The 11,264-nt window shown below is 40.1% G+C and overlaps 1 protein-coding gene across 1 annotated transcript; it reads left to right on the top strand.

Annotated features, from left to right (window-relative positions):
- Positions 1-351: 351 nt before the first annotated feature.
- On the top strand, positions 352-10,946 carry CIDEA (cell death inducing DFFA like effector a). Its single transcript, XM_083361142.1, has 5 exons — positions 352-428; positions 4,543-4,690; positions 5,171-5,317; positions 6,569-6,753; positions 10,433-10,946. Exons 1-5 carry the CDS (start codon positions 385-387, stop codon positions 10,557-10,559), a joined length of 651 nt encoding a protein of 216 aa, XP_083217268.1. The 5' UTR covers positions 352-384; the 3' UTR covers positions 10,560-10,946.
- The last annotated feature ends 318 nt before the right edge of the window (positions 10,947-11,264 follow it).

Genomic DNA, 11,264 nt, shown 5'->3' with positions numbered 1-11,264 from the left:
TCAAGAATCAGATACAACACCTTCCCTGGAGGAGTAAATACGAAATTATGAAAGATGGATCAGAATAAAGCCATGCTTTTTCTTGTAGCACGGTACAGCCGTGAAAGGTGAAGGGCAACACCTTCAGATTATAAATTCGTAGACCCCGGACTGCAAAAAAGATCCAATCGGCCTTGTGCCAATAATAGCATCCGGCACCAACCACCCCAAACGAAGATAAGGGCTGGTTGAAATCGCTTCCCTTTCGCGTGTTGGGTTTCTGTCCCCCTCTTTCTCCTCCGACCGATGGGCGGTTCTGCGGCGTAAAGGACGAGGAGGGCGGGGCGCCTTTGCTCATAAGGAGTAGCGGAGGAGGTCATAGGTGAGAAGGAACAGAAGCTGACCATGGCTGTGGAAAGCGCTCGTGATTATGCGGCGGTTTTGTTGCGGTAAGTGCGCTACAACTTAAGCCGGCAACCATCCCGCTTGCGGAACTATGTTGTGTGCGTGCGGTCCGCGGGTGTTTTAGTTACCAAGGCAACCTGTCGGGTTTGTTGCTGTTTTTTGCAGCGCAGCTGAACTCGCGTCCTTTGTCGCCTTCCGACAGCGTGGAATTTTCTAGTCAGGGAAGCGCCTTTTCCTCGCATTTCTCTGTTGCACGGCGCCATATCTACACACACACACACACACACACACACACATCCCAAGACCCAGCCACGACTGCAGCGTTGGTCCTCAGTCCGGGCTCGCCACCAAACACCGACTGGTGGTTCTCCAACTAGGCGTTTTCCGGCTCCTGCTCCTCTTAGTTGCTTCGCCTCCTCCTCCTCCTCCTCCTCGGCTAGTGAATCAAGAAGCGAATGGGGGTGTCGTCCTAAAGGAGCTCAGCTCCCGGGCGGAAAGGAAGCTTAGCTACCTTGCTCGCTCTCTGTGCCTGTACTCGCCTCGGCTGCCTTTTACACTGTGCGAAAAGACGAGTAGGCTGCTTGTAGCGCTTCGCTGCCTTATAGTGATTTAAAGTATTGCTAAAGTACAATGGCTTGTTGCGGTGGCTGCCCTAGTTGACCACGCTCATCGTAAAATTGCAGTTACATCTATACTCCAGAAACTGTCCAGTTCTTGGCATAAGCTAGAAAGCATGGTACTGTATTTCCGGGAAGCCTTTTTTTCCTTTATTGGGATGGGATTTTGAGCTAAATGTGAGTTTTTACCTATTAAGCCCTTTAAGTAAAAACCAAAGCAGCGGACAAAGTTGGGGTACCGGCTAATGTGTTGTATGAACCCAGGTATTTTTGTTAATTCAACAAACTTAAGTCAAATGTTAAATCGGCCAGTTTCGGTGAAGACTAAAAATTGAAATAAGGAACGAAAAAATACACAGTTCATGGGGAAAAAAGGTGTGGGCTAGAAGTGTAAGAAAAATAAGACTGGTGTGTTGGGCAAGCATACATTGGACTTTGCTGAGAACAAAGCACTACAGGTGCTACCAATTTACAACCAGATGTTAGCACCCATTTAAGTTATGACAGCCACCCCCAAAAGGTATTTACCGCCACATTCCTAACTTACAAACTCCAGGCTCCCACTCCTTGTCATCATGTGACTGCATTTTGGGCTCTTGGGAACCAGCCATTTGCAGTGCCCTGCAGTCATGTGACTACAATTTACAATGTTTTTCTGGAAACCAGAGTATATTTCTATTTTGGGGGGGAAAATGTTCTATGGGATTCTTTAATGACCACTGTAAAAAAAGGTTGATCCACTTTATGACTGTCAAGACTCAATTATAGTCATAGGTAGAGGGTGCTGTACTGTACCAAATAAGCATCACCAGTGCTGACCTCTAAAATTTTTGAAAAAACTTCAGTTACAGCTTGGCTTGGTAATCATTTTGTGAGCTTCAATCACAATTAATGTGAATTAATACCTATTTGACTTTTTTTCCATTGAAAACCTTTGCTAGTTAATCTGATCCATCAGTTCCACTGTTTTTTGCATAAGGCTTTCAGGGACTTAAAGCCTTTCTGGAGACAAATGTCACATAACAGGATGAACTGAAATACACAGACTTTGTACTTGGAATCACACTGAAATTTGCACAAACTATTTTGTAAGCTAGCAATGCAATTTGGTGCCATTTTGCTCTAATAAACTGTGACTGATCTTTTCAGCCTATGGTATTAGGTCAAGAGGTGATGAGTTTCTTTTTTTTTTCTTATTACATACAGAAATGTTAAAGACAACTGCAGCTAGAAGTTCAAAGGAAATTTGGGCAAAAAGATTGCTGATATGCTGCTATAACAGAGGTGCCATTTTAGTCATATACAGCGGCTTGCTTCTTAGTAATACCCCATACTGCTGCAGATTTAACTTTGACTAACAAATAGACATGGTGTTATTATGAGGCTTAAGAAATATGGGGCAACATGTGGAAGAAAGTTTAAATATATATTGCATCATGGACAAAGTCACGAGTGATCTATCAAAAGATATATTTCTCTTGACTTGAATCTTATTGCTGTAATTGGCATCAGGTTTGCCTGAAGAAACACCTGTACCTGGGGAAATTTTGGCTAGGTCCTCACTGGCAATCAAGTGAAGACTAAAACCGACCTTTTCTAATCAAGATCTTTTCAAATATGTTGAGGTAAATTCCTAAATTAACCATATGTAAGAGCTTGATGGATAACTTAAGCTGTATCTTACTGTAGGAATTATATTAGCTAATGTAACTAGTTGGCCAACTTCCTACATATAATAACACTCCTCTCCTCTAATAGATCTCTAAAGGTTGACAAACCTTTTGCGTGGATTAGTCGTAGTTTCCTGAAAATGGAAGCAATGTTCCTTGGGGATTCTTTTTAAGATATATGAACTTTTTTTGTTGTTATTCCTTTTAGCTACCTTCCTGTAAACCTGAATTAGCAGACATTTTCCCTTAAATGCCCTGGTGAAAAATCCTGAAAAAGCTACCAGTTTTGGCAATTGCAGCTGGATTTAATGTCATCTTGCTACTATGCCCATCAAATCCACAAAGAGTTTAGGGAGTGTGTTTGGTCTGTTAATTCCCTGCCCCTGCATTAGAAAATAAAACCATTGTTGGTGGTACTTAGCTTCATCCATTAAAAACTTGAACTGGTTGCTAATAAAAAGCTGGTGAAATTTCTAGCTTTAGTGCAAGTAAAATAAAATATAAAAATCCCATAATGTGCTAGTATTAGATATAGTTAACAATCCATTTGTTTCAAATTCCTGGGTGCAGTTAACAAGTAGGCTGGCTTGGTTGCGAGACACTGGTGAAGCGGCACAGCAGCCCCTGCATTTTCTGAGTTGCATGAGAAAAGCACATCTTCCTTCCCCTGTTCTGACCACTTTCTACAGAGAGACGATCGAGAGCATCCTGTCATACAGCACCACAGTCTGGTTTGGAAGCATCACTGCTTCAGACAGGAAGGCGGTGCAGAGAGTGGTGAGGATGGCTGAAAAGATTGACAGTTCCCTCCCTTCCATCCAGGGCACAGCATATAAAGGTTGCTTGAGCAGGATCCGCAAGATTGTCTGGCACACTACACATCCTCTTCATGACCTGTTTTCTCTGTTACCTTCTGGGCGGAGGCTTCGCGGTATCCAAAGCAGAAGATTCAGATTCAGTCACAGTTTTGTTCCATACAGTATTAACTTTGTGAACTCTAAAGCTTCCTCCTTTCGTTATGTATTCAAGATGGACAGCGGTTAATATTTATATGTTACTTATATGTAAGGGTGTAGGTCTATACATATGTTGTATATAGTATGTTTAAATGTGTGTATGTGTACATTTAGAGAGCAACTAAATTTCATTTTTAATGTGTGCCATTGTGCCCACAGTAAAAAATTACAATAAAGGTTATCTATCTATATTTATCTATCTGTAACTGGCACTAAAGCTAGGTTGGAGAAGTATGGTATAGTGTCAGATCTTTGCTTTCTCAGATGCTGGGTCATCATAACTAAGCTAGCAAAGCCTCCAGATACTACTATTCCAAAGATGTAGCACTAACCTGGAAACTTCCCACAAATGAAATTTATCTTTAGGGAGCTGGCAAACAATTATTGGAAGAAAAGTAATAAACTTGCTAGCTGGGTCAAGAATTGCCTTGATTTCCTCTAGAAAAAGGAATAGGGATCCATGTTAGGAGTTTCAGACAAAGACGGTGTTTGGCTTTTCTGGCCTAAAATAAAAATTAGATTTGAAATATATTCTTGAAAAACAAAAAGCTCATGCTGCACCCTTCTGGTTTTTTAATTCAGCAAGCAGTTTGAGAAATAAGCCATACTTTTAGCAATAGATTTACCAGTAATTTTGGAAAACTACAGCATGCTTTTCTTCAAATGTTTCTGGAATACAACTCCCAGAATTCCAAGTCAGCCCGACCAGTTCATGCTGGCTAAGAATATCAGCAATAGGAACTACAATATAACATTGGCTCCAGATTGGAAAAGGCTGCTACTTGAAACTTTTTAACTGAAATGTCCTCAGTCATTAGGGAGATTAAGTAAAGAATTACTGTATTTCTCTTTCAGATCTTTAGTATCAGTGGGAACATCGGTGGGATCAGTAACAAGACAAGCCCTGCTTCCATATGCAGCTCGGCCTTTTCGTGTTTGTAACCATGACAGAAGCAGCCGGAGAGGAGTTGTAGCAAGCAGTTTACAGGAGCTTATCAACAAGGTTTGAGTCTCTAAAGAAACATAAGCCTGCCAATCATGCTTAAGTATTCTTGTTCCAGCTCCATTAGAAGTTTCTGTTGTGATCCAAATGTGTGCAATAGCTTCTACTTATATTCTCTAGAGCAGGGGTCCTCAACCTTGGCAACTTTTAAGACTTGTGGACTTCAACTCCCAGAATTCCTCAGCCAGGCTAAGGAATTCTGGGAGTTGAAGTCCACAAGTCTTAAAAGTTGCCAAGGTTGAGGACCCCTGCTCTAGATAACCTACAGTACCTATATTACATGTTCCTGAATACGCCGTCAGGAAGAATTATGATCTTTATTTGAACTTCATGGTAGATGGTGAAATGCATCTTCTACTTTATAGGAAAGATTCACTGAGTTACTTGCAGTAAATCAGAAATTATTTCCACCTGACTTATAGCATGCCTTTCACAAAGGGGCATTCAAAATTAAACTTTCTTGTATTCCTTTATCTCTAGACCTTGGATGCTTTAATGATAACTGCTGGGTTGATGACACTAGTTCTAGAGGAAGATGGAACAGTGGTGGATACTGAAGACTTCTTCCAGTCACTAGAGGGTAATACACAACTCATGCTTTTGGAGAAGGGACAGAAATGGAAGCCAGTAAGTGTTTTGCTCTGAAATAGTGCATTCCAACCAACAACAAGCATGATATAGTTCTCTTCTGTATGTGTCTCCGAAGCTGTACTGCAAATTTCATTGAGTGAGGAGAATGGGGCGGATTGATGCCTCTTGTTTGTCACCTGTTTTTCTGAGGACAAAGGGTAGAAAGTTTTATAAAAATAAATAATGGTTTCAAGATCTATTCAAGTATGCCCAGAACAATGCTTCCCTTCTTCTTGTAATTTTTTCCCCTATGATTTATAAGTGACCTACGATTGGTCTCTTTCCAAAAACTTGTGAGATTCTTCTTTCTTTGTCATTTTTCTCAGCTCTCATCTTTAGCGTTCATTTTATTTAGGCCACATAAGTCTAGCTAGCTGTATCTTCAAAGGAAAGCATTAATTTTCTTGTATTCCTTACTAGTTCTCTTACTTAGCTGGCTGCCTTTCTGAATTGTGCAACTCCATAGAATTAAATTTTTACTACTACTACTACTACTACAATTCCATGACCTAAATAGGAACAGGATTTTTTCAGCTTTCTTGTCTCACTGTTTCGCTATACCAGGGGTCTTCAAACTTGGCCCTTTTATGACTTGTGGACTTCAACTCCCAGAATTCCTCAGCCAGTGTGTCTGGCTGAGGAGTTCTGGGAGTTGAAGTCCACAAGTCATAAAAGGGCCAAGTTTGAACAGCCCTGAGCTATACCATCTTCTTGGATCTGTTTCTATTGAATCTTGTCTTTAAACCATAATATATTTTCTTTTATGGAATTGCCTGAATATACACTTGTAAATATTTGTATATATATTTGCTATAGTTTAATCTGTTGGTATCAGAAACTTTACTATATTAAAACGCCTCGACAAATACATCTATTCCAAACATAATAGCATATTACTACAGAATGGTAACTAATGCATGAGATTTCAGTCTTGTTTTTAATAGAAGAAAAAAAGCACTAGTTAGTAATGTAAACTTAAGCCTTGTTTTTATGATGGTGATGACACTGGGCCTGCCATTGTCTATTATTATAACCTAATTCACTGCGTTATTATAGTTAGGGGATAAGCAATTATGCACCAGTCTTCTGTTTTTGAAGGAAAGATGAAATCTAGATCCATATCTCCTAGTTAAAAGAAGGGGGAAAAGATAGACTTGTCCCAAACTTTCAGTATAGTCTAGTGGGTATTGCAAATGTTTGGGTAATTAGTCTAATATTTCATGCATATTTTTCTGCATTTTGAAATAGGGACCAAATTATGGTATTGCAACAATACAGCAACCAAAGAGAATGGGAGTAGCAAATTTCACTTTGGATTTGTACAAATTGAATCCTAAGGACTTCATAGGTTGTCTGAATATTAAAGCTACCTTCTATGAAATCTATTCTGTGTCCTACGACGTCAAGTGCATGGGAGCAAAAAGTGTGCTAAGGTAAGTATTTATTAAATTTGTTTGCTGCCTTTCTCACCACAAAGCAACGCTAGTATACATTTATACATTTACAAGTATACTTTTCTAGTGTTGTATATGGAACAAAATGATCACAGATGTTTAACAAAACCCTTCTAATAGCTTATTGTCACGTCCGTAATGGTCGCTGGCCTCCTCCAACTCCAACAGAATAAAACAGGTAACCGAGAACCAGGAACGTAGCAAACAGATGCTGAATCGCAAACAAAGTTAGCACTGGGAGTGGTTTGCTCCCAGTGCATTAAATACCCTCCCCCTGCTGCTCCATCCCTCCCCTCCCCGCAGACCAGCATCCGGATAACCAGGTACAAATCTGTTCCAGATCCCCTCCCCCCTCCTTAGCCACATTATTCATCCTCCGGCTCCACGCGGGTCCATGGCTCTGCAGTCAGGTAAGTCCATTCCTTTCATCCGTGCTTCCCCATGCAGTAGGCCGGTGGTGAGAACAGCTGGTCGGCAGGGGGGGTTAGCCTCCGAAGCACTCAGCTGATCGTCGGAGATGCGCCAGGCTGCCAGTGCTCCCAGTTGATCAGCGGCCTCGATACTAGGCCGCCAATGCTCCCGGTTGCTCAGCGGCATCGGGGCCGGGCCACTGAGCCTCCCAGCTGTGAGGCAAAGGTACAGGCACTCCCAGCTGACCAGCGGCCCCGATTGCAGGTTGCCAATGCTCCCGGCTGTTCGGCGGCGTTGGGTCCGGGCCGCCGAAGCTGTCAGTTGGTCAGTGGCGTCAAAATCGAAGGTTCTGGCCTCCCAGCTGTTCGGCGGTGCAGTCAGCTGTTCGGCGGTATCAAATTGAGGTTTCTGGCCTTCCAGATGATTGGCAGTGCAGTGAGCAGCTGCCAGCCAGGTGGAGCAGTTACTGCACAGATTCCCCCCCCCCCCAGAGATTGTCAAGCCAGGAGCTTGACACATGTAATCAGAAAAACAGCATATTCTACTTTTTGCTTTAAGAAGAGCTTATGAAAGAAGGCTTTGAATTCTTACAACTAAACTAGGGCAAAGTGTAGCCTTGTGTTTTTATTATCTTAAGCAGGTCAGAGTGCATAAGAGCAACCCTCCTGGTTTGGAAGCCTATCCAGCATAAGTGCCTATGAAAGACCATAAATAAAATATGAGCATATCTCACTGAACTGGAGGGATCAAGGTAGATGCCCACCCCATAAATCATGAAGACCATTCTATGACTTATGTCTCAGTCTAACCTATTTCAAGAGAGGTTATGAGGTGACAGTGATGTGTGAATTTAGTAGGGTGCATTTAACTTTTTTAAAGAAAGTATAGGATGTAAGGGTAAGAAATGGCTACCTTAAGTAGAATCACTGGCTTATTAATTTCCATACTTCAGTTGAGCAATATTGGACATTTTTCATTAAATCCAAGTTGTGTTACAATAGGAAGAATAAAAATTTGGCGATATAAATAATTTTGATAAACTTCAGTTTATTGAAAAATAATTCCATACTTGCCTTTGTTTAAGTATTGAAAACATAATAATTTATTCAATTTGTACCTGCCCAACTTGGTATAATATCAAAAAATTGTTTCAGCCTATCCCTACTTTAAGGAACGCGGTGTCTCAGTGGGTTAGGACGCTGAGTTTGTCGATCAGATGGTCGGCAGTTTGGCGGGTCGAATCCCAAGTGCCACGTAACAGAATGAGCGCCTGTTACTCGTCCCAGCTTCTGCCAACCTAGCAGTTCGAAAGCACATAAAAATGCAAGTAGAAAAATAGGGACCACTATGGTGGGAAGGTAACAGCATTCCGTGCACCTTTGGCGTCTAGTCATGCCGGCCACATGACCACGGAGATGTCCTCGGACAAGCGCTGGCTCTTCGGCTTGAAATGGAGATGAGCACCGGCCCCTAGAGTCAGAAATGTCTAGCATGCATGTGCAGGGGAAACTTTACCTTTACTTTATCCCTACTTTAACTATTTTTATACAAATAATAGAATTATCCACTGTGCAGATAGTTAAGGCTATAGAAACTAAAGGCCCAATGTTATTGTCCAAAGTTCTGAGAGTTAAGTCTTCATTTTTATAATCTATATACTACTAAAACTCTACTTGTGTTCATCTGTTTGTCTGTACCCTCAGGTTAGCCCACACAGTGTAACACAGCACACACAGTTTTTGAATCACAATACCTAAAACCTCCTAACATAAAGAATGCATAAAATATCTGTGACCCAGTATTGTGTGGAATTAAAGTTTCCACAATGTTCAGCCCGGTTTTATTTGCAAAGTTATGGCCCTTACAGCATCCCTGTGGTCACAGGATCATACTTTCCAATGCTTCCTGTCTGCTTCCAACAAGCCAAGTCAATGGGGAATCCAGCAGGAAATCAAAAGTCACTCCTCCTTCTGCTTTCTTATCCACGATAAGTAAATATTGATTTGTAAAACTGTTTGCCACTATTTTTTTTTACTGTTTATGATAAATACTTTTCCTAGATGACCACAGAACCATCTAGTAATTGGGCAAAAAATATGGTCAATATAAAACTTAAATGTTCTTTTTGGGCACGTCAGACTGCACTATCTTTTGCTCAAAAAATGACCAAATGTGTCACAGGGTTGTCTGGCGGCATGTACAAAATAACTATAATCAAGCAAGCAGGCTCTTAAAACATTTCTTAAATTGAGAAAATACAAAAAGTCTGCTACCTTTGTGTAGTTTACAATGAGAACTTAATATGCAGCAATAGATAGCTATAACATGACTGTTTCAATAATCAGACTGAGTTAAATTAAAAAATTAAGAACTGAGAATTTTTGAAGTTTTGGATATTAAGGCACTAGATGGTAGTAGTGTGTACAGTTTCTCATATAAGAACTTAATATGTAACTGTGGTTGAATGGGAACAGAAATACATTTCCCTGAATAAAAGGAGCAACCTAATTTTGAAATAATAATATATTTTAATAGTTTCTATCAGCAGTCATAACAACTTAATTGCCAAAAAAATGCCACAATTTTTTTGTTAAAATATTACATATTCAAATGTGATAGAAACTTGGTATTAAAAAGCATCTGATCTTGTGACTATTCTGTGCATTGTATTAAGCAAGTTTAATCATTGTTTAGTTGCCACAATTGACTACTAAGTTTGTGCAATACATTTATCCAAAACAGGCAAAAAGACAGGTTTGAGAGTCAAGCCAATATTAATATATTAATTGCCCTTAATAAATTGTGGTATAGTATATATGTATAAAACCACAGTGCCACCTCAGTTAACAGCAAATAAACAGAAAAATCATTACAGCAAAACTGAAAATACAACATTAGCCGAGCTTTTGTTAAAAAGATATTTTTAGTTTCAGGCAAATCTCCTTAGGGTGTCCCATAGCCATGACAAAACAGACTGCCTTAAGTCAGTTGCAGATGACCTAAGAATGCAGTCTGTGTTACAAAAGGAAGGTGCTTCCATTATGAGCTTCTCCCAAGATCTCTGACAATTGAGGGCAATAGCATTTTGAAATTGACTATATCTGTGAAATGAACATTAAAAAAAAATGCTGGTTACAATAGCACTACTTTGTATAAGCTGGACCATCTTTGTCAGATAATGCATTGTTTTAATCCATGCTCTGGTAATCATACAGTTGGTCAAAGCCAAATGTTACCTTCTTCACAGGAAGATGCTTCGTTTTCTGTCACAGGTTGCCCAAGTCACAGGGCAACTTCTTCTCCACACCGGAACATACATACTAGAAGTAATGGGTGATTATGAAGATGGTCTGCTTACGGATGCCAAACACTAAAGCAAACATAACAGCCTTTTTAACTGCTTGTCTGTCCAGCCAACACTGTAAGCAGGTTTTGGGAAGGAGAGATTGAGTTACACCTTAATATATTAAATATCTCAAGTTTAGCTTGGTACATAAATATACTTTTAATGTTTAAGCTTTTATTTAAGATAATGATGTCATCATTGTAAGTATGGTCGGAATCTTTTTAATGTACTAACTTAATTCTTCTGCCATAAACTTCCAGTAGAAAGTGGTTCACCCAGCAAAACATCACACATACTGACTCACAACTTTTTCTTTGATTACTGTGTGTGAAAAGTCGTATTATACCTCAGAGAAGTTCAACATTAAACTAATTTCCATTTAAAACTTTCTCATTGTTGCTAATCTATAAATAAATGTCACATATCAGTATTAAAAATGTTGTCTCTTATTTTTCAGGCATCGCCTCTTAGTTTGTAATCTTAGTTGTTCAAACTCTGGTTACAGTTGTTCAAGAAAGCTGATTTTGCCAACAAAAAAAAGTTGCCTAAGAGGATTTGACTTAATGGTTAAAACCAAGATGCTGGGTCTAACGTAGCCCCCTCTTTCCTCCTCATGCTGTCTCCCAGGCTGCGTATCAGCATCAGGACAAGCCTTGGCCTTGAAACGGCTAGACTAGCAATGGGCTGGTAACATTTCACTTGACAGAAAATATCAAATGTTTCCCCCCCTTTC

The sequence above is a fragment of the Vipera ursinii genome (genome assembly GCF_947247035.1).
Source record: "Vipera ursinii genome assembly, chromosome: 3".
NCBI classification, from domain to species: Eukaryota; Metazoa; Chordata; class Lepidosauria; order Squamata; family Viperidae; genus Vipera; species Vipera ursinii.
The sequence above is the reverse complement of the archived record's forward strand: the minus strand, read 5'-3'. Positions and strand labels throughout refer to the sequence as shown.